At 40.1% G+C, this 20,283-nt stretch overlaps 1 protein-coding gene across 2 annotated transcripts; it reads left to right on the top strand.

Annotated features, from left to right (window-relative positions):
• The first annotated feature begins 4,659 nt into the window (after positions 1-4,659).
• Positions 4,660-19,892, top strand: LOC102687420 (cysteine-rich hydrophobic domain-containing protein 2). 2 transcript variants are annotated; one of them, XM_069193934.1, is made up of 6 exons: positions 4,660-5,095; positions 10,312-10,366; positions 11,097-11,252; positions 15,348-15,404; positions 15,584-15,643; positions 16,877-17,741. In XM_069193934.1, the coding sequence occupies exons 1-6, from the start codon at positions 4,974-4,976 to the stop codon at positions 16,964-16,966; spliced, it is 540 nt and encodes a 179-aa protein (XP_069050035.1). In that variant the 5' UTR covers positions 4,660-4,973; the 3' UTR covers positions 16,967-17,741. The 2 variants fall into 2 exon arrangements, with proteins under 2 accessions (XP_069050035.1, XP_006630060.1); XM_006629997.3 differs by lacking the exon at positions 16,877-17,741 and adding an exon at positions 17,748-19,892 and having other exon boundaries at positions 4,684-5,095.
• The last annotated feature ends 391 nt before the right edge of the window (positions 19,893-20,283 follow it).

Genomic DNA, 20,283 nt, shown 5'->3' with positions numbered 1-20,283 from the left:
GACGCCTTTTTCAAAGTTGCATTGTGGTAAGTCAACCCGTGGAACATCTTGGCTAATATAGTCGCGTGATTTCTCTTTTATTAGTTACTAGGCAACTGATCATGAATACCAAAAACTGAAAAGAAACACTCGGGTCTTCAAAATAGTCTTCAATGGTAACAGAAATGAACAATGATCCAGGGGACAACATAATACCACAGGAGTGACATTTCAGGAACAATTATCTCTTTAAACAGAATACCAGCTGTAATGCCCACTCTGTTTTCCTTGTTCTGAGAAAATAAATTCGCTTTATAGCATCAATGAAAACAAAGTTTGTGTCACAATTTATGCAGTGGACTAAACTTGTTTAATCTACATTATCAATACATTATTTCATTTTTTTCATAAAAAACAAGACAAACATACACTATATTTTCCAGAATGTTAAATGTTATAACAGGTTTTGAGAACTTGACTTCAGAGTTCAAGATCGTTTCATTCAGGTTGTTTACCTTGTAAAACTTTCAGCTGAGTGTGTTGGTCACTTCTTTCCAGAATCTATTATTTGAATGGACTTATTCTGCATGTGCTCATGTTTTTGCTGATGGTTCTCCTTCATTAGGAGAGAGATGAAGCCTTTTCAAGAGATCCTTATTTTCAGATGGTATTAACATGCTCTTATAAGGAAACACAAAAGTGTATCCAAAGCTTTTTAACTGAATTTTCTTTACCACTTTTTAAAATTTGAATAACAAGTGTCCAAGGTACCAACAAACTGCAATTGGCCAGGAAAGGCAAACTATCTTGACAAACCCATATCATAGAAGTGATAGTAAATCTGGCCAAGATTTCACTGTATTTGGCTTCCGGGTTGTGATACTGTGGAAAGTGATGTTCTTGCTACATTTTTGTCTCTCACCTCCAGAGAATTGGGATTGGGCCCTGATGTACATCCTTTCTAGGCTTTTGGGAACTTTATTCACCAGCTGGCAGAGCTCAGAAAACACTTTGAGAAAATTATATTGGTCATTTGGCCAGCAATGGACTGGCGTCCCATCCAGAGTGTATCCCGCCTTGTGCTTCTTGCTTGCCAGGGAAGGCTCCAGTGGCCCTGTGACTCTGTATTGGTTGAAGTGGTTAAAAAATGGATAGATGGATGGAAATAGAATAAAACATGGAGAAGGGGAATTCCTAACAGATATGATTTCAATATGTATGAAAATACTTTGAATCTAAAAGGCTAAAGCTTTACTTACAGGATGGCCACACCATCAGGGGGTGACGCAGATCACTCTTAAGGTGACCAGCAGTAGTTTTTAGCTCTATAAACCCTTACAGACCCTGCAGTTCCAGAGGGAACTTGGTCGGTTAGTCTTGGCCTTTTCATCTTTTTTTAAACCACTCATGTAGTGCTGTAGACGAGAGCAAGCACATACAGTACAGTCATGTTTATTTCATAGCAGTGTAGAGTCACACAGTTTGCAGTAATCTTATATTTTCACAAAAAAAAGCTAAGTACTGTATATGCCTACCCAGGGACACATCGGTCTTTAAAAATTCTTCTGAGTTGTATCTATTATACTATACTAATACTATATATTATACTATTATACTAATGGTACTATTTCCATTGTTCCATTGTTACATATGGCAATAAAGTTCAAGTTCAAGTTATTATACCTATAGCATCCTGAGCTTCTTAAATTGTACAATGTTGGAAATCAGGATTTCTAACCAAACAAATGGAAATGATTTCATGTTTACAACAATGTCACTGAAACAGGTGAAAATATATCTAATAAAACCATATCCTATAGTAAACTATATCCTATCCTGTGACAGCTGCACAAAAATAAAGTACTGAAATTATACATTAACTTTCATGTACATGTATGTTGAGCAACACTAAAATTATTCCATTGTGAAACGGATTCTTGTTACCAAGATATTAATAAAACGTAATTTTATTGGCATTACAATAAAGCAGTTTCCACATGCGAATGAAAATCAGACAAATTCAGTAGGAAAGTATGACAAATAATTTAATATGAACAAAGCAACTGAATAGTCCCCATTGTTCGAATTGGAAAGTGACTGAAACAAAGGCTAATGGGAATCTATCTGCAGAGGATTAGAAGGGTTTAGTTGAAAAGCTGGACTCCAGTGTTTCTAGAAAGAGGTATTCACTGTGCAAATGTGTTTTGAATTTGTAGTTCAATTATGAAAAGGCAGAAGTCAGAAAGAAGTATCAATCGACTTGATGGTGTGACCCTCAAAAGCTCCCCAAAAGTTTGCTTCATTAGGCAAGATGGATAGTCACTGTCTTACGGCGATCCAAGCACAAATTACTTATTAAAGCTCTTTCCAAATACCCAGTTATATGTTTCCATAAGACTAAGCAAACATTTATTAGTAAATGAGAGTGAGTAACGGGGAAGAATACAACAGCCCTTAGACCAATTTCCTTGCTTGACTTACTGATCCGAAGTGCTGAAAATCTGTCTTAATTTCAATGGGAAGATAATGCAGACACACTCTCGGTGACACTGCATTGTGGTTCCTTATTCCCGATGCTCCAGAGTCAGTGCCTTGGCTGCAGGAATCTGTCCCCCTGGCTCTGCTCCCCAGGAGGCCAGACTCAGGTGCCACACCTCTCCCTGGGAGCCCCCCTCTGACCTGCCTTCTTCCTTCCTGTGTGCCAGAGGGACGTCATTAAGAAACTGTTGCACAGACCTTCTGCATTGAAGAAATATTTCTTTGTGTGCTGGTCCATTCCAAGGTGTTGAACTGATCCCCGAGGATCATTCAGTGAAATTTCAGGATGGAATCTAGTTAGAAATGACAGCCAGAAGTCTGTATGATGTTTCTTATGTTCTTAATTACAAATTTATGAACATGTACCTATCAAGAACTGAACAAAAAGGAAACCCCTTTCAAAATTTCTCTTAAGACCGTATATGTGGTACTTCCAGACATTTTAACTGTTAATTTAACATTTAAACGTGTGTATGTATACAAGCATCACATGCCTGTGGGATTTGAAGGCATTATACTAGCTAGGCAGACTAGCGAGCCTCTTCACCCTCTGTAAAACACAAAGGTGCAGTACATTCCATTCCATCTCTTCCACCACTGGCAAATTCCACATATAACAAACAGTAATTTTGGGATATAGAATGTAGTTTATGGTTTTGTTTTATTGTACAAAGTGGTCCTAATCATTTATATTTCTTCAGATGACAAACAATTGTGTTGAAGCACAATGTTGTTGTATAGCTGATCATGGTATAAAACTTATTCACACAGATTTATGAATTCAGTATTTTGCTTTTATCACTAATTAATACATTAAAGCTGAGCTCCTTGTCTGTGTATGGCAGTACGACATAACAGAGGGCTCTGGTTTTGCTAAACAGGTTTATGTATTCATGTCACATTACAGTCCTCCTTCTCTCCTATTTATTACATGCCTGGAATACTTTCTGCTGTATCCCAGTTCACGTGAGCCGGAGGGCGTTGTGATGAGAGTATGCTGTCCAATGTGTATGGCTGCTACTATGCCTGTGCTGCACGGCAGCTCAGAGACATCACCCCCTTGGGGGCTGCAGTATTCTCGAGTGTTCAGGGGAAAGAGGAAGGGCGTGATCACTCACCGAGACATCACCGCTGTTTCACCAGTAGTCCAGCAGCTCTTGTACATCATCATTAAATCGCCGGTCTCTAAAGATGCACCTGTTAAATGAAGTAACTTGGCGGTTTGGGACCCAACTCTGGGCACGTCTGCCCTCCAGGTCAAGCACCAGAGCTCTGTTCCTCGGAAAGACGGACCTGGGTCCGAGAGGGGGGGACCGGTGGCCCCTTCACTGCTGCCCCCCAGGAGGGCAGCTGCAGCAGCACCAGCAGCACCGGGTGACGGGACGCAGAGGCACAGCCCCAGGACATGCATGAAGACCTGAGAGCAACTCAGAGCAGACTGTGAGAATAAAATATAAAACAAATTCTGGTGTTTTGGTTTCCAGGCGTGAGTGTCGTATTCTTATAAAAAAATGAGCTACCTCTGTTCTTGGTGATTTTTACACCCGATTATGCAGGAAACATACGTTTCTGCTGGGAGCTCTTGTGAGCCATAGACCTCCCTGTATATATGATATATATTGCATTGATGTTTATGTACAAAATTTATTTGACCATCATGTTTCCCTTATTTTGTGATGATTTGCTTTAGTATTTTTTTATATTTCTAAATCATTAGTAAAAATCAATAAAAAATGTAGATATTTGCGCTGCAACTCCCACGTGTGTAATTGGACTGAAGATGAACAGACGGATGATTTAATTGGTGACGAGTGCTTAAAGAGATCAGAGCCTCGCAACGACGTTAACACGACCTATATAAAGGTAAACACGAAGCTTCATCAGTCTGAGTGGGACTCGAGGTTTCTCGCTTAGTGTGCTGTAGAGGGGCATGACTGTGGTGACTGATCTTGTTCCCTCTGGTGCTTGTGATCTTCCTGAATTGCTGAAGTGGGCGGCTTTCTTAGACTCCAGACACCCCCACGCAGAAACACCCTCCTGCCCACGACCCCCTGCTCTGGATGCCGCAGGTGAGAGGGGGGCAGTCTTGCCGAGTGCAGGACTGGCCGGCCCCCACGCCAAGGCGTGCGTCGTCCACGGTCTCAGGTCACCCCGTGAGCGTGTGTGCGCTTCAGTCTGCAAGCGGAGCCGCGCAGCGCTGAGCGCGTGACCCCGGCACCTGCGCACTCCTCCCGCGAGCTCCGCTCCGCTCTCGCGCCGCGTGACGCAACCTCTCGCGAGGCGGCGGATGTTGTTGTTTTGCTCTCGAGCTGTGAGGCTGCGCCTTCGCCGCTCGCCGGGTAGTTTGTTCGGGGTGTCAGTTTCTCGGGGGGCTGCTGGTATCGGGGGGTCGCTCTGCCACCGTGTGCGCTTCTCTCGGGCCAGCGCAGCGCCGGGGGGGCCCAGGCGAGCGGGCGATGATGGCGGACTTTGACGAGATCTACGAGGAGGAGGAGGACGAGGAGCGGGCCGCGGAGGAGCAGCTGCTCAAGTACTCGCCGGACCCGGTGGTGGTGCGCGGATCCGGCCACGTCACTGTGTGAGCAGCGGGCGAGGGGCGCTCTGGGGTGCCGCGGGGGTCTGGCCGCGGTGTGTCCTCTCCGCTGCGATGCCGGCGGGTCTCGGGCGCAGGAGAGGCGTGCCGGAGGCGGTCCGGCCGAGCGGCAGAGGCCGGGGCTCCGGTGTGGGTAGGCCCTGTGCGGGGTCGAGTGCGAGAAGCGCGTCGGTGGGGGTGGACCAGGCTCACGGTCTTCTAGTGCGCCGCCGCGGCGTGGGGAGCCTCTGCCCGCCGGGCCCGGGTCCCCCCAGTCCGGGAGCCCACAGCGCCTCTTGCCAAGACGCCCCGTTTGGCAGCTGCAGCCGGGCAGTCGGGCTTCAGCGTGTTGTGTGCTCTGGGGAGGGGTGATGCGCAGGCAGGAAGCCGCGGTGCCTGAGGTTTTGTTTGGAAGTGTTTTCGTCCTTCGTGTTACAGTCCTGCCGTGGTCCAAGCCCGGGTGCCTTTTTTCCAGCAAGTGTAGTTTGTGCACCACAGTTCTGCCGGTAGTTTGCATGTCCGCAGAGGTGAAGGTTGGCGGATTCATGTAAGGATTCAGATGTAAAGATCTTGATAAAAGCTGCTGTTTCCTAGTAAAGGGAAGATGAAAATGTTAACGGTGACTTAGCTAACTCAAGAATCTGTGAAAGTATGATACGAGAAGGAAAAATATAGCAGCTGTAGTATTTTACCTTTTCAACTGACTTCTCCCGAATTTTTCTTTTGGTTGAATGCCTGTGCTGTTCCAGACACTAGGGGTTGTGGGTTAAGCATACATTATGCTTTTAACCATGGCAGAAGTTTTTATTAAGTGGGAATATGTGCTGAAGCAGCAGTAAAGAGCAAATAATGAATTAGTCCTTCCTGATTAGAAGATAGTTTACTAAAAAAATAACCTGTTTATTTTCTTTTATAGTTATTACATCATGTTCACATGGGTGTGAGTGCATCTGTGTATCTGTCTACTGTAAATAAGCACACACTGGTGGTCAAAGCTGCGAGAAATATGGAAACAAAGAAAGATCAGAATAAATGTCAGTTTTCATTTATAAGCTTTTTAATATAAAAACTCAGTCTGCCAAAAATGCTTATAAAAACAATCTCCTTTTGTTGGCAACCACAGCCACACAGTGTTCTTTAGCACAGTGCGTTTGTTTTAACCCTCACAGATCTTTCCGAATCCTCTCAGATCAAACATTTTTCCACTCTTGCCCATCAAACCTGTCCCATAATGTCTCGGTGGAATTGGGGAGGTCGTGGGAGCTGCAGTCAGAGTTCTAGACTTGTGGCTGGAAGGATGCGGGTTCGAGCCTCCTGGCGAAGCACTGCTGTTGTCCCCTTGAGCAAGGTGCTCCAGCTGAACTGCTTGATGCAGCTTCGCCCCAGGAGCAGGTTCACGCCGAATACCCAGCTATGCAAGAGGGTGCAAATGGGCGCTAAACACATCAGCCAAAGGCAGCCCAGGAACAGTAATGTTATTTTCCACGTATGAACTTGAGATCAGTTACATGTAGAGTTGACCCACCTGACCTGTGTGATGTGGTTGTGATCTAGGAGCAGCGCTGTTCTCTGCATTTGCACTTGTACATCCTGGTTCAGGCTTCATAGCTGGTCCTGGCAAGCTCTTCTGGCTGACTTTGTCAGGACCTGTACTGTTTGTGAATGTGAATCAAGACCCTTGTGGTCTCTGTTCAGAACTGAATGGTTTTTTAGTTTTCAAGTGTGGTGCAGTGGATATTCTGTTAGGCGAATTGAAACTTTGAAATAAGCTTGGCTTTCTTCTCGCCCAAAATAAGTTGTATTAATGAAGTGGTTATAATAATAGGAAACATTATTGGGAGGCATGTTTAGTACTTCCTGAGTGACAAGATGTTTGTACAGCAGTTTTAGACAGACAGTTTGTAAATACGACCCTGAGCATGAAGGTGTTGTGTTGAAGGCTTGATAGTACCTGCTCTTTGAATGTGAATTAGCTGTTTACTCTTTTCTAGCAGTGTAACAAAATACATTGTTTCTAAAGAAAGGAATATTAACTGGTAAATTGGTTAAAAAGTGGAATTTGTGACAGAAGATCCAGGAGAGGTGCACAGCCCTGGTGCTGTACAGGGGAGCTAGTTTAGAAGGGTCATTTTTTAGCTAGAAGTATTACTGGTAATTGTGCTTTAATTAATTTCAGAATTAGTGTTCTTAAAATAAGACCTCCAGAGAATTGGATAGTAAGCTTGGTTTGAACAGAATAATCCTACCAATCTGCAGATTTGATTCTGTTGAAATAACTAGCCAAATTGTTTTACTGCATTGCTTGATCCATATAGCCTACAGGAACATGGCCCTCTCTTTGCATTAAGAAAATACAGCTCTGAAAGCTTGTGTGTTCTGAAACTTTTGTTTTTGCTTATTTTGAGCTGTTTTCCTAATCAACACCAATGGCTTGTCCTTCCATTACTTAAATTTAAAAGTTTAGGTTTCATAAAAGCATTCAATTGCTTTGATTAGACGAGGCTCTGAAAGTCCAATAATTGCGATGAACGGGACTTGTGATGATATGCTTTTTTCCGCAAGAGTTTTCACATTTAACGTTGATTGTCCGTAGCTTGTCTGATAAAGAGAAAGGGGAGAAAAGTCATTACACTGATGTTCAAGGTTGCCAGTTTTTAGCGGCAGCTCTAAAACAGAGCTAACAGAGCTGATCCGGACTGATCACTGGGTGTGAATTGTTAGGGCGTAGCAGTTTGCCTTCTCTAAACCCTTAGTTAAGTACCCTCAAAAGGCAGCTGTGTTTTTTTCCCTGCTCTATCATATACAAAGCCACAGATTTCCTAATTTTCTACAAGATGACATTCTTAGTCATTATCTGTTTTTGTTAATGTGTTACTAAGCTTCTAATCCTGTGGGAATTCTGGGGGGCTCTCTGTCTTCTCTAATGGGATACACATCACTGCAGGAAGACATTTAAAGTCTGTGTCTTATGATTCAGAGTTTCTGGAACCTTTGGAAGAAGATGGGAAGTTCAGTGTTTTTTTTCTTGGTACTTTTTATTTTTATACCCTTGTTTAAGATTCAATTTTTCTGAGATTCTTAAAGGTTATTGTGACGGTGTACATTTCAGAAATGAACTTGTTCCTAAACCTGAATTTCATGAGAAGTAAATCAACATGTCTGTGTTGTTCAAACCTGATTTTTTAAAAATCTTTTCCCATGTATGTCTGAGTTGTGCTTGGAGATGAGCTTTGTTAATTTTTTTGGTGGATGTCATTATATAATCCAGAAACTTGTTCTGGTTCAGTTTTTAAATATTGTTAAAACTCATCCCACCAGTTCAGAGTAACGTGCTGATTAGTGCAGTCGTCATTTTCCCAGAAGAGGATTAAATGCAGGTGAATTGAAATCATTTGTGTACGTATAGATGTACCAATACAAGTAAAGGCGACTGATGCCTTGATCCTGTTGCATTCAGAACAATTTTAAATCTTGGCAAAGTTGTTCTTCAGCAGCTTTCAAGCATTTGGAGATGGGGAGCTTTAATGTCTGTGTGAAGGTGCGCTGTTAGGGTTGTGTTAAAAGCGTGGGGGGTGTTGTGTGGTTCGCGCGACTCACCGTGTGGCCCCTCCGGGTCGTCGTCAGGGCTCGGGGGCCCCCAGACGCACCCGGTCTCCGGCTCCGAGCCCTGGGCCTGACACCAGGAGGGTAGGTGGTCCTGCACTTTGATGGGCTGTTTCACAGAGGACAGCTGGATACGGTTAGTTACAGCCGTCATCATCAGTTGTCTTCTCCAGCACTCTGGAGCCAATTAACTTGGTCGTCCTCGGATTGTGATTTCATTTTTCCTTTCTCTCCGCACTCCCCTCATTCCCTGTCTTATCTCTGCACTCTTTTAAATTGTACTTTCAGGCTTTCAGGGTTTTTTTTTAACCTCAGAACTATTTAATATTTTTAAATTGTAGAAAGCACATTACTTCTGTATGAAATCAACAACATTATTTTCTTTCAACAGTCCTTTGATTTCATGCCAAAAATAAAAAAGAATACAGGAATTGCTGTAGTTTAAGATTTACAAAATGATTATTTAACCAAAGTCAAATGTTATAGTAAATGTGAAAATTATTTAATTTAATTACTACATGAAAAAGATTAAGCCTTTTCAGTCTGTGTTGGGTCTTGTGCCTTAAAAACGTAAGCAGGCTCACAATGCACATTGGCTGCAATACATAACTGAGCAACATATGAAGTAAAATGTATTGGTGTCCCTGTCAGGTAAGAATCTAGGCTGTAACAGTAAATCGGTAAGAAGCAATGTACGATGCAGTCTTATAGCCCATTCCACAGAAAAGGTAAAGCAAGGTTTAAACAAAAGCTTTTGATCTTGCCTTGCCATATGTGTCAACAGTGAGCAAATACAAATTGCTAATTGTTTTATAGCTTTTCTTTCTTTAGAGCCCTATTTGTTTCAAATATCATGAATAGTTTCATAACTATTAGCAAAGCTAAATAATATCAGTGTTAGGAAATGAGCGCACAGTCCTAAGGAAATGTATGATTTTTGTTTTTTCTGTGGGTCATTATTAGGTTGAGTACATCACAAGATGTAATGGTAAAGAAACTTATGCATTATTATAAGCCATGCAGAGCTGATTAGACCACAGTAGTTATGTTGTGTGTGCATCACAGGAATAATAATGGACCACTTTGTTTTTTTTATAGAGATGTGTCAGTTTGGGGAGTTAGTCTTGCACTGAGTAAATGAGTATTTAGGCAGCTACTCCATCGTTGTAAATATTCTCAAGAATTATTTTATTTTACTTCAATGATCAATCAGTCCAGACTACCGCAGCATGTCATCAATCCATCTAATCAAGAAGCTGATTTCAGGCATTCTTTTAATATAAGCACAGTTATTTTTATTGCATTAGTATCCTCCTTTTGTATGAAGTACTGAAATATGAGATGTGTAATGATAGAGAGCCATATTATAAGGAGAGCTTTTAAAGTGTTTTAAACAGAGATTCACCCAATCGTATCATTGTGCTACTGTGTAAAAGTGGCTTCTTTTACAGTCTAAAGTTTGCTGGAAAATATCAGTCACCCCCCCCCCCCCCCCCAAAAAAAAAAACACATCCTCTCGCTCTTTACATGTGCATTAATGTAGAATATGACAATTATTACAGTGATAAGAATGAATGTGTGATAGACACTAGAAAGATAACATTTTCTCTTTTCCATAGGTTTGGACTTAGCAACAAGTTTGAGTCTGAGTTCCCATCATCATTAACAGGAAAGGTAAGTTCTGTTTATTCTAATGTAGTTCTTTGTAACATGTGATACATTTACAAAACAATTAGCAGCTATTTTAAAATGGAAGATTTAATTTCTCTAATCCCAATAAACATATAACGTTCTTATAAAAAGTACGAAATCTGATTTTTTTTTACTGAAATCTCTCACAGTTATAGCACATCAGCTCTCTGAAGGTTTTGAATAAGAGCTAATAGGCACTGACTAAAACACACCAGACAAACAAATTTGTTTACATTTCAGTCTAGTTTTACAAGATGGTTTAGGAAAGTAACATGACCATTAGTTTTTCATTTTAGGTATCTTTAGTGCTGTAGGTGTAAATGAGAACAAACCGAAGCTTCGGGCTGCCTCGGCTCACAAATCTTTATTTTGGGAATGCTGAATCAAACTGCCTGGTGCAGGAGGGTCTATCTAGTTGCACTTCCTCAGGTGTTTGTAAATACAGGTTACTTGCTCTCCCAAAAACAGGCTCTTGTCTCAAGATTAAGTTCTAGTTCCAGTAGATTAGTAAAATATAGAAGAGAACTTTGAAGGGATTGTAACAAATTATTTATGTTTTTTACTTTAGTATATAGGACTTCTTATGATGTTACTATGTTCGCTGTAAGAAACTTGCCAGACTGGGCAAACCGTTGTTCTTAGGAAATGACTCCAGAGGGCAGGGATTTGGGTTAGGTGGCTTGTCTGATGGTCAGGCTGCTCTGTGTTTCAGGTGGCTCCGGAGGAGTTCAAGGCCAGCATCAACAGGGTAAATGGCTGCCTGAAGAAGAACCTTCCTGTTAATGTGCGCTGGCTGCTCTGCGGTTGCCTTTGCTGTTGCTGCACTCTGGGCTGCAGTATGTGGCCTGTCATTTGTCTCAGTAAGAGAGTAAGTACAGTTTTCCGTACTACAATACAAAGACAAAGCAGCAGTGTCTTCTAGTGAAGAGACGGGCCTTAACCTAACATTTCATCTGTCATTGTAGATTGTATGCAGAAAAATCCGGATGGGAGTGCTGCACTAGTCTCCGTCTGTTCTTCGTAAAATCATAATTTTAGAGTGGAGAATTTTTTTTCTCTTGGGTATTGTGGAAAATCATCTTGGTATCATGCTCTCAAATTCTCAATTTTAAGGCTATCTGTGCAAAATTAAGTTTCAGAGTTGCAATCAATTGGTGAAGTGGAGGTAAAAGCCAGATATTAGTGTATGGATTGTTCTGTAAGGGAGATATGATTACCCTCTCTGCAGATGGAGTTTTAATAGAGAGCATGTCTTTCTCTGGTGTCTTATTTCTTTATTTGTTCAGTGAGAAATTTTAAAAGCATTTAATTTACCGTATATTTTCAGAATCTGTTCCAAACAGTTGTTTTGAATTGGTCTAGCACTTTTGTTTCAGTTGCTGATTCTGCTTTGCTCATTGATGCTGAGCATTTATCTCTTTTCTTTCTGGTCATTGAAGGACCAGAGATGTCGCAGAGCTGTCTGTCTCAAGAGCTCTTGGCTGTTTGCCAGGATAGGGATATAAAATGAACCTTATGTTAATTAATATTCAGCACCCTGTTGATGTCTTACTCACAGGTGCTCTGACAGTAGAATGTTTTGCAGCATTTGTTTTGTAATTGCCTTAACTATGTATTGGTCAATGTTGATGGAAATTGTTTTCATATTAATTTTCCTAGATGTCTGTGTATTTATAGTGTTCTTTTATTGGGTTAAAAATATTTTAATGAACACCAGTTATCTTCAGCGTTTATTCTAATATGTACTGACAATACATATTAATTCTTTATTATCATTGCAAGGTTTTGTGTAATTAAATGGTAGATCTTGGTGACACTGAGCAAATGAAATATTTATAATCAATGACATTACTGGAATACTAACACAGGAAACACTGATTTGCAGAACTGTGAAAAGATATAAATACAGAAGTCTCAAAGACCTCTGTTTAGTATAATTTAGATCGCTTTTCACTAAAAGAGGAATACTAGAACATTTGTCAATGCTTTGTGGTTTCTCTCGTAAATTTGTATGCAGATCATCTTTATGTGGTGAAAACTTTCCTGACAAAAGTGCTTCTTTTTAGTTTTGTTTTCTCACCTGCCTTGCACTGTAAATCTCTGCAATGTCAAGTGAAGTGATTAATTAAGCTGCACGTGCAAGTGGTTTTTGTCACCTGTCAAGAAAGAAAGAGGCTGTGCTTCAGAGAACTGAGTGATGCTACTTCACTCACAGTGTTCTGTGCTGTGCCTTGCAGCTTGTGCACATTTTTTGTTTTGTTTTGAGTAACCTTCAGGTCAGATTTGTCTTTTTATGATGTTCTTTAATGATAACACTCTTTTTTGTAGTCTGAAACATATATAAGTATTAAGAAAGCTTCCACATGAAACTGATCTTCAATATAGTGTTGGCTGATATAGTTTGTTTTTGCTGCATGTTAATTGAATAATGTTTTCTGTTTAATAACGCTGCATTAGAAGCAAATCTAAGTATCATGATTGCGGATCGGATTTTTAATTATTTTTATAGTTGTGTGTTTTTCTTGTAAGTTTAAATAGTCTTTAATTCCCATCTAGATGGTTTGAAGAACAAAATTTGAGTAAAAGGATTGTGCAACTAAGGTTTCTACATTTAACCAAAAATTTACTTTAGAAACTGGCTCGGAAAGAGTTAGCTTCAGAATCAATATGATTTGTAAAAGGCATAAATATCTTCTAATAGCTGTTTTTATGTGCCTCTAAATTTGAAATCTGAACAATGAGCTAACAGTCTCTGCTCCTTTAGCCAATTCACTGCAGGATCAGGGCCAGGAAACAGCAAGGTAAACCTAGGTTTTGTGTCAGCTCTGCTATTGGTCTGTCAGCGGGTGGGCAGGCAGATGCCTGTTCAGAGTGAAAAACTAAATGCCGTTTCCCTCCATTGATAGAGTAGCCTTTCAGAGTCAATGAGCTCTGTCAATGTGGGCTTGTCAGGGCTACAACTTCATAGACCTGAGAGGCGGTTGGAGAGGTCAGGCCTTTTCAGGTTCGCTGTGATGCAAATGAACTTAGCCGCTTAAACAACTATTGGAATTTTTATGTCTGCTCCTTGTCTTTTTTTCTTTTTTCCTCTTTTTTTTTTTTGCTCCCTTTCCTTCGCAAAGTCATTGACGAGACGTTCAGTGCTTTTTAAATTGGGAGCTGTATTGTGCAAAAAAAGAAAAAGGAGCTCATACAGATTTATGCGGGTCTGAAAGCAGTTAGATCATGTTCTTTTCATGGTCCGATTAGAATCAAATCGATTTCCCCCCCGCCTCAAGCTTGCAGAATGGCAAATGTAACAAAGGTTGGGGGGCTAGACAAGAGACAGAACGACTGAACTTGAATGTTAATTACACCCTTCCGCCTATCCGGCTTTCTGAGATTGACTACAAACCAGTACATATGTGTTTAACATGTTTTGAAAGACAGGAGAGGCTGAGATGTAAAAACCAGAAACCCTAGGACAGTTTAACTTGGTAATACAGGATTGTTAACAGCTGAATTTCAGTTTTTAAAACTAGCATCGGTGAAATAGAGCTTTTTAAATCTTTGTTTTAAGTAGCACGCTTTAAGACTGTAGCCGAGTACAAGAGAGGGATAAAACCGCGAATGTTTGCAAGTTAATATTCTCCCTCGGGGACGAGTGCTCTCCTGGGTGCGCGGAGCAGTGCTGCCCCAGTGCTGGAGCAGCTGCCGGGGGAGGCTAATGCAGTTGAACTTCGTGTCAGCTTCACATGTCCCCTGCACCTGCAGCTGGGTAGGCCTGGCCTTGACACCTGGCTTCACCATTTATCTTCTTTTTATCATTATTGTTGATCTAATGGGGAAGGCTGTTCCCTTTGTCTGCTGGGCAGTTGGGAATCGATAATTGAAGTTTTGGAGAAGATGGGATTTAGCAGTTTCTCGGGGCAGGGGGTGGAAGAGAGAGGAGTGTTGTTCTAAAACTGAGCTTTAGAATTGCCTTCTAAAGCTGCCAGTCGTGAGTGTGCACGTGTTAGGAGTTACCTGTTCCTGAAAATTGTGACGATGTTTGTTTGTCTCCTGTCCTATTTGAATTCGTACTGTATATGTTGTATGTATGCCTCATCTGTGTTCTTTGTTGTACGAAAACCAAATTCCACCAACTATTATTGTGTGGCAATAAAGAATAATCTAATCGTATGATCTCGTTATGCTTAAAACCTCACACTTTGCTCCTGGTGATAATTTTTTGTCACTTACAAAAGTATCGTTTGCTTTAAGATTGTTGGTGTTATTTTCACTGTAGGTGTTCGGGCAGCCTTACATCTTTACATCCTGTTAACCTAAACATAGTAATTAAAAACTATGCTTCTGGCACATGGTTCATCTGTATTTTCTTAACCCTGAAATCAGTTTTATCCAAGTGTTTAGATTAGAAAAGAAGATCTGATTGTGCTCTTAAAAGTCTTATTGTTTTTTTTACATTAAATTATTTTAAAATGTCTTTTCATACTTTTAAAGTAGATGTGTGGTAATATGTGAAAACTGGTTACGGAAGTGTTCGCAAGAGCAGTGGTGTGTAAACACTAACGTGTCCCTCTTTCGTGATTTGGAACAGATCAGCGTTCTTTGTCTCTACCGATAATAAAATCCCAGTCATTATGATATTAAATCCATGTCTGACTCGGAAACCCTCTGCCAAAGCAATTAGGGTAGAATTAGAGATTGTAAGATTGCAATTAGAGATTGTGAGTAGAATTTCTCTGAGCTGGGGAGGGGTGCTGCAGGCCAGGGAGAAGTTTCCATTTGTTCCCACCAATGGATTAAAAGGGCCATTTCTATTCTAGTTACTGTTTAACACTGAAGGTGCTTTGACAGCACAAGGGACCACCCTGTATTCAGTCCCTGTCCCACACCTCTTCCCCCTTTCACACAGGCAGCTGCAGCGCAAAGTTTTTCAGAAATCAGTCAAGAGTAAAATTCTTTCTCATTTGTCTTCCAGACACGAAGATCGATCGAGAAGTTGTTAGAATGGGAAAACAATAGGTTATACCACAAGGTGAGTGCCGCAGGGAGCAGCTTTCTGCAAGGGGCTCAGACCGTTGGGGTCTGAATTGCACAGTATGGAAACAGATGCTTTTGTTGAGCTAGAAATATGAAAGGTGGACAAATGGGTTAGTCTGGGTGCTGCAGTAAAATAAAAGTCATTTTTCTTCCTTTTCTCTCTCTACTTTCCAGCTGTGCTTGCACTGGAGGCTGAGCAAAAGGAAATGCGAAACGAATAACATGATGGAATATGTAAGTTAGAGCGCTGTTTTGTGAGTTTCTCTATTAAATGATCATTTATTTTGCTTCTGATCTTATTGTTTGCATGATTATTTATCAGCAAGGTGTCAGGATGCTTAATTGCTTGAGTGGAAGGATTATCTACGGTCTGCAGATGCACATTTTTACGTGCAGAGCTGATTTATAAAGTTATGAATGGCTTGAAAACAAGGTTTGAACTGTGTGCTGAAAAATAAATTAATTGAAAGGATGAAACGGCCTGAAGATTCTTTGTTGAGGTGTGAAATTAGAGCTTTTGAATAAAGAAGCAAGTTTCAAGGTTGGATAACTACTGAATCATGAACGTTGCTGAAGGACTTTTTTACTTTTCTTGTTTTCTGCCTTTTATTGAAAAGTTACTATGTTTACATATATTACTTAGTGCAGTAGGAAAAATGCTATTAAGAGTACTGCATGTGTGTGAATTTTATTTCCACAGTAAGGAAGGTTATAAAATTGTACTCGCTCCGTTTTGCAAGGAATTCATTCTTTCTGAAACAATTCATAATGTTCGCTAAGAAGTGCACTTTCCTTATTTGTCCCTATATCTTGGTTATTTGCATATGGGCAGTATTGCAGCAGTGTAGCAATAGTTCATTTAAAGCTACTTTATACAACTCTTGCACGTGCAAATCTCATAAAACATTCCAAAAGAGGTTTTAATCAACCTGAAGTGAAAAAGGTCAAATGTACAAAACGTTCAACGGTTTGACTTGAGAGATTCACAAAACACTCTATTCTCTATTATCTCTTATTCATAGGCTTTCAGGCAATTATTGATGAAAGTCTATTTTCAAATTCAAAACATAAAAGACCCTTTAAAATGGCTTTTTGTGTAGATAAAAACCTATTCACCGCATTGGTTACTATAGATTTTTGTATCAGCATCTACATTGAGCGTGTTGATTTATGACGGTGCGAGACACGTGATAGGATTGCATAATGAGGAAAAAATGGGAGGAGCTAGCTAGATCGTTTGTAGTGTCACCTTTGAATGCGGAGTGTTTTTCTTCTTATTAACATCCATAAACAAACAAAAAAGCAAAGAAATAATGAGGGAGTTGAAAGGCTTTATTATATACCCAACATTATGCCTGAGGTCAGATAAACACAGTTAGGGGACAGAAAGCGATGCGTGTCTGTGTTTTGTCAAGCTGACTTGCAGCCCTGCCTGAGGATGAGCGGACTGTGACTCTTTTTTCACAGCTCGGTGCAGCTGGCATGGGAGAAATCGGACATACAGCCAGCAGTCCAGTCATCTGTATAGTGCTGAGTGTTAATGTCCTTTCAGAATAAAAAAAACACAGTTGCAGACCACTGTATTTCTGTCCATTTGTTTCCATTGAGGTATTTATGAAGCGCAGGAACATTTTTATTTAGTGCTTCTGATTTGTTCATTTGAAGTGTTTTTTTGTTTCCTGTGATTCTGAAAAAGTGGTCATAATATCCATTTGTTGAGTAATCTGGGTTTTTTAAAAGGAAATATATGAAAGGTGCTTGATTGTACACAACTGGTGCAGCTAGTCGAAAGTGCCACAGTATATTGAGCTGCATTCAGGAAATTCAGCAGCAAAAGGAAGATAACGCAGTAAATGAGAAGGACAGGAAGAAAGGCCAAGAGGGAAGGAGAGCAGTCATTCAGATATCTGCATTGTTGTTCTTTGTCTCATTTTGCTTCACTGTCAAAACATAGCACCTAGTTAAATGTTTTCTAGTGCTTTGCTGCAAGACGAGGCAAGCACAGCGCCTTGTCCGCCATGCATCTGTTCGTCCTGCGCAGATCCAGTGAAGGTGCTGAGGACAGAGGCAGTGTTGCAGCCCATGCTGTGGTGGGCAGGCTCTTAATGACCTCCCAATTAAAGGACAGGCGTTCTGCATGGCCTGATTATGCTGGTTTATTTTCAAAGGGGTCAAGGGGTCTTTCAGAAAGGTTGCTGGCATGCCTGGTGGCGAGTGTTCTTATCTTCATGCTAATTCTCAAAAAAAGAAAAAGGTTCGATGTCAAAGAGGAAGCTGACACCATGAAAATGCTGTAATACTTGGATTTCAACAGCCCCTCTCTCTTTGTGTGTTTCAGGTCATCCTAATAGAATTTTTACCGAAGACTCCAATTTTCCGGCCAGATTAGCCCTCAGTGTGACTCAGAGACTTGTTTCAGTGTGTTTTCCTTCCAATGGTGCCTTGCTTGGTACTGTCCTGGTTGTGATTTTGAAATGGTCCGACAGAACCTTGTGGTTTTCTCGCTGCCCCTCCCCCTCTCTTTCTTTTTCTGCTTCTTCTTTCATTGCAGATGTTCGACACTTCTCCCCATTATTCCAAACCATGGATACTGTTTAATCCTCACATTTCATCCCAGTGATCCTTCTTGCTTTATATCTGTGATTGCCGAAGCTGAGGACCGTCACTGAAAAGGAAAACCTCTCCTGTTTGTGGTCACCAGAAAGCCTGTACATGTATTGCAGATTTTTTGAACTTTATATTAAAAACAAAAGGAACTGAGAAGGCATCGTATTGTAATTTTCTATCTTATGGAGTGTCTCCTGTTGCTGTTAAATAATCCAGGTGTATGATTTTTTTCCTTATCTCTATTAGCTGTTCTTAGCTTCGACAGATTCACTTTTATTAGTTTATAATGAAAAAGTCAGCTGGTTCTGCAAACAATCTACCTTACTGTACTTAGAAATGTTATTAATTTTTATATAGAAGCAAAACCAGCAAATGGTTTTGCAAGTGTCTGACCATTTCTGAGGCTCAGGACCATAAAAATGCACTAGTGTTGCAGTTTTCAATGGACTTTTGTTTTCCAAATCATTGCCATGTCTCATGGCCTTTCTGATTGTTTGCCTTGTTTACTTTTTTCTGTTCAAGAGGGGTGAAAAAGCTGTTTACTCTGGTTTTGTAATTGTCGTGACATGGACTGCACTTTGACCAGTCATCACACCCAAGAGGTCAACGCATGAGATGTTCACCAGCACTGTCTGCTCGTGATGGCAAGTGACAGTGCTAAATGAATGTGAGGTGTAGCTTTTGAAGGCACACTTTCCTTCAGGTTACAAGAAAGGGGCAGAATTGTGTAGTATTTCATTTATTTTATGTTCCATTTGTAATTAGTTTTTTTTCACCCCTTTGGTTTGGTGGAATATGTATTTTGGTTATGCCTTTTTTTAAGCTTGGGTCAGGCCAGTATCTTATTTTTTTATGTTTTGTTTAAACACTGTATCAGTTGTGCTAGATGCTGGTTATATGCATCACAGCCATAGGGACCTGTCTATTGCATATTTTGTACTGTATGTAGTTTCTACAAGGAGTTCATGTTTTGGTTATTCTTACATGTAATAGCTTTAAATCTTACTTTATTGCAAATTTTTTTAAATAAACTTTTTTTTTTTACACCATGAAAATGCAGACTTAAATTATGAAAAAAGTAACAGAACGATAAACCCTGAAGAGATGTATTTGAATGTGCTTTACTGAATCTGCTTGTTGTAATGTGCCATTAAAATGTTTCTTGCTTCTTTAATGTCACTGACTTTGCTTGCCTGTGTTCTACAAGCCTGCCTCTAGTGGCTTGTGAATCTGAGGGAGTGATATAAAGAAGTAAGCTCTGATATATCTGAGATGTAAAAAAGGGCTTCATTTGTGTTATAGTTTGTTGTAAGGTGTAGCCTGAGCACTGTTAAAGCACCCTTCTTGTTCTTTCCAGCTGGCTCAGTCATTTCCTAAGAGTTCAGGAATCTTGTCAATTTGTAATAGAAAACTAATATAGCAATACATGTTTTTTTTTTTTGGAAGCAATTGTCAAGTGTTTACCAAAGCTGTACTCACTTTTCAAAGGCCTTTAACTCATTACCTGCATATTAGTTTATCTAATGACTTTGCAGTGCTAATAGGTTTTAATACCACTTTTTAACTAGGTACATTGCTTGGCTTATCTTCTATGAAAACTGGGCAATGCAAACCTTAGGTAACTGTTAAAGTAGGTCAAATAGTACAGACTTTACTTCTGTATAGTTTTCCTGTCATGCATGATACAAATCATACTGGAAATCATGGATAATTTTTAAATGCATTACTGTACTGTAATAAATGTGTGTATGGTTTTTTTCCGTAATTTACTAAGGGACCTGGCCCAAGTGTTAAATGCAGTGTTGTTTTCTTTAAAATTATTTATGACATTGTATGAACAGTATTGCCAGTAATAAAACATTTGGAAAGAAAATAACTCTTTAGTTTCCTGATTAAATAAAAAACACAGGTGTCTTGAAAAAAGTTGGTAAATTTTGCTTTTTGAAATTACTTTTAAGGTTAAGCTAGAGAAACCAGTGAATTGAATTGAGTTTGCTGCTTAGATACCTGTATTAGGAGTTTTCAGATGCTGGGAGTAGATATTTGAGTTCATTTTAAACTTGCTGATGTATTGTATCTTTATTTAATGAGGTATTACAGAATAAATCCTAAATTACTCTAGATTTCATTTTCACCAAAATCTGTTTTTCATTGTGTCTTTTAAACAATGGTTAATGCTTAAAATTAAATCAAGGTTAGGAGAAAGGATTAAAGGCACTTGTGTGAAGTATTATGTCGCTCGGGAGAAGCGTTTTCTCCTCTGACCT

The sequence above is a fragment of the Lepisosteus oculatus genome, chromosome 1 (assembly GCF_040954835.1).
Source record: "Lepisosteus oculatus isolate fLepOcu1 chromosome 1, fLepOcu1.hap2, whole genome shotgun sequence".
NCBI classification, from domain to species: Eukaryota; Metazoa; Chordata; class Actinopteri; order Semionotiformes; family Lepisosteidae; genus Lepisosteus; species Lepisosteus oculatus.
The sequence above is the reverse complement of the archived record's forward strand: the minus strand, read 5'-3'. Positions and strand labels throughout refer to the sequence as shown.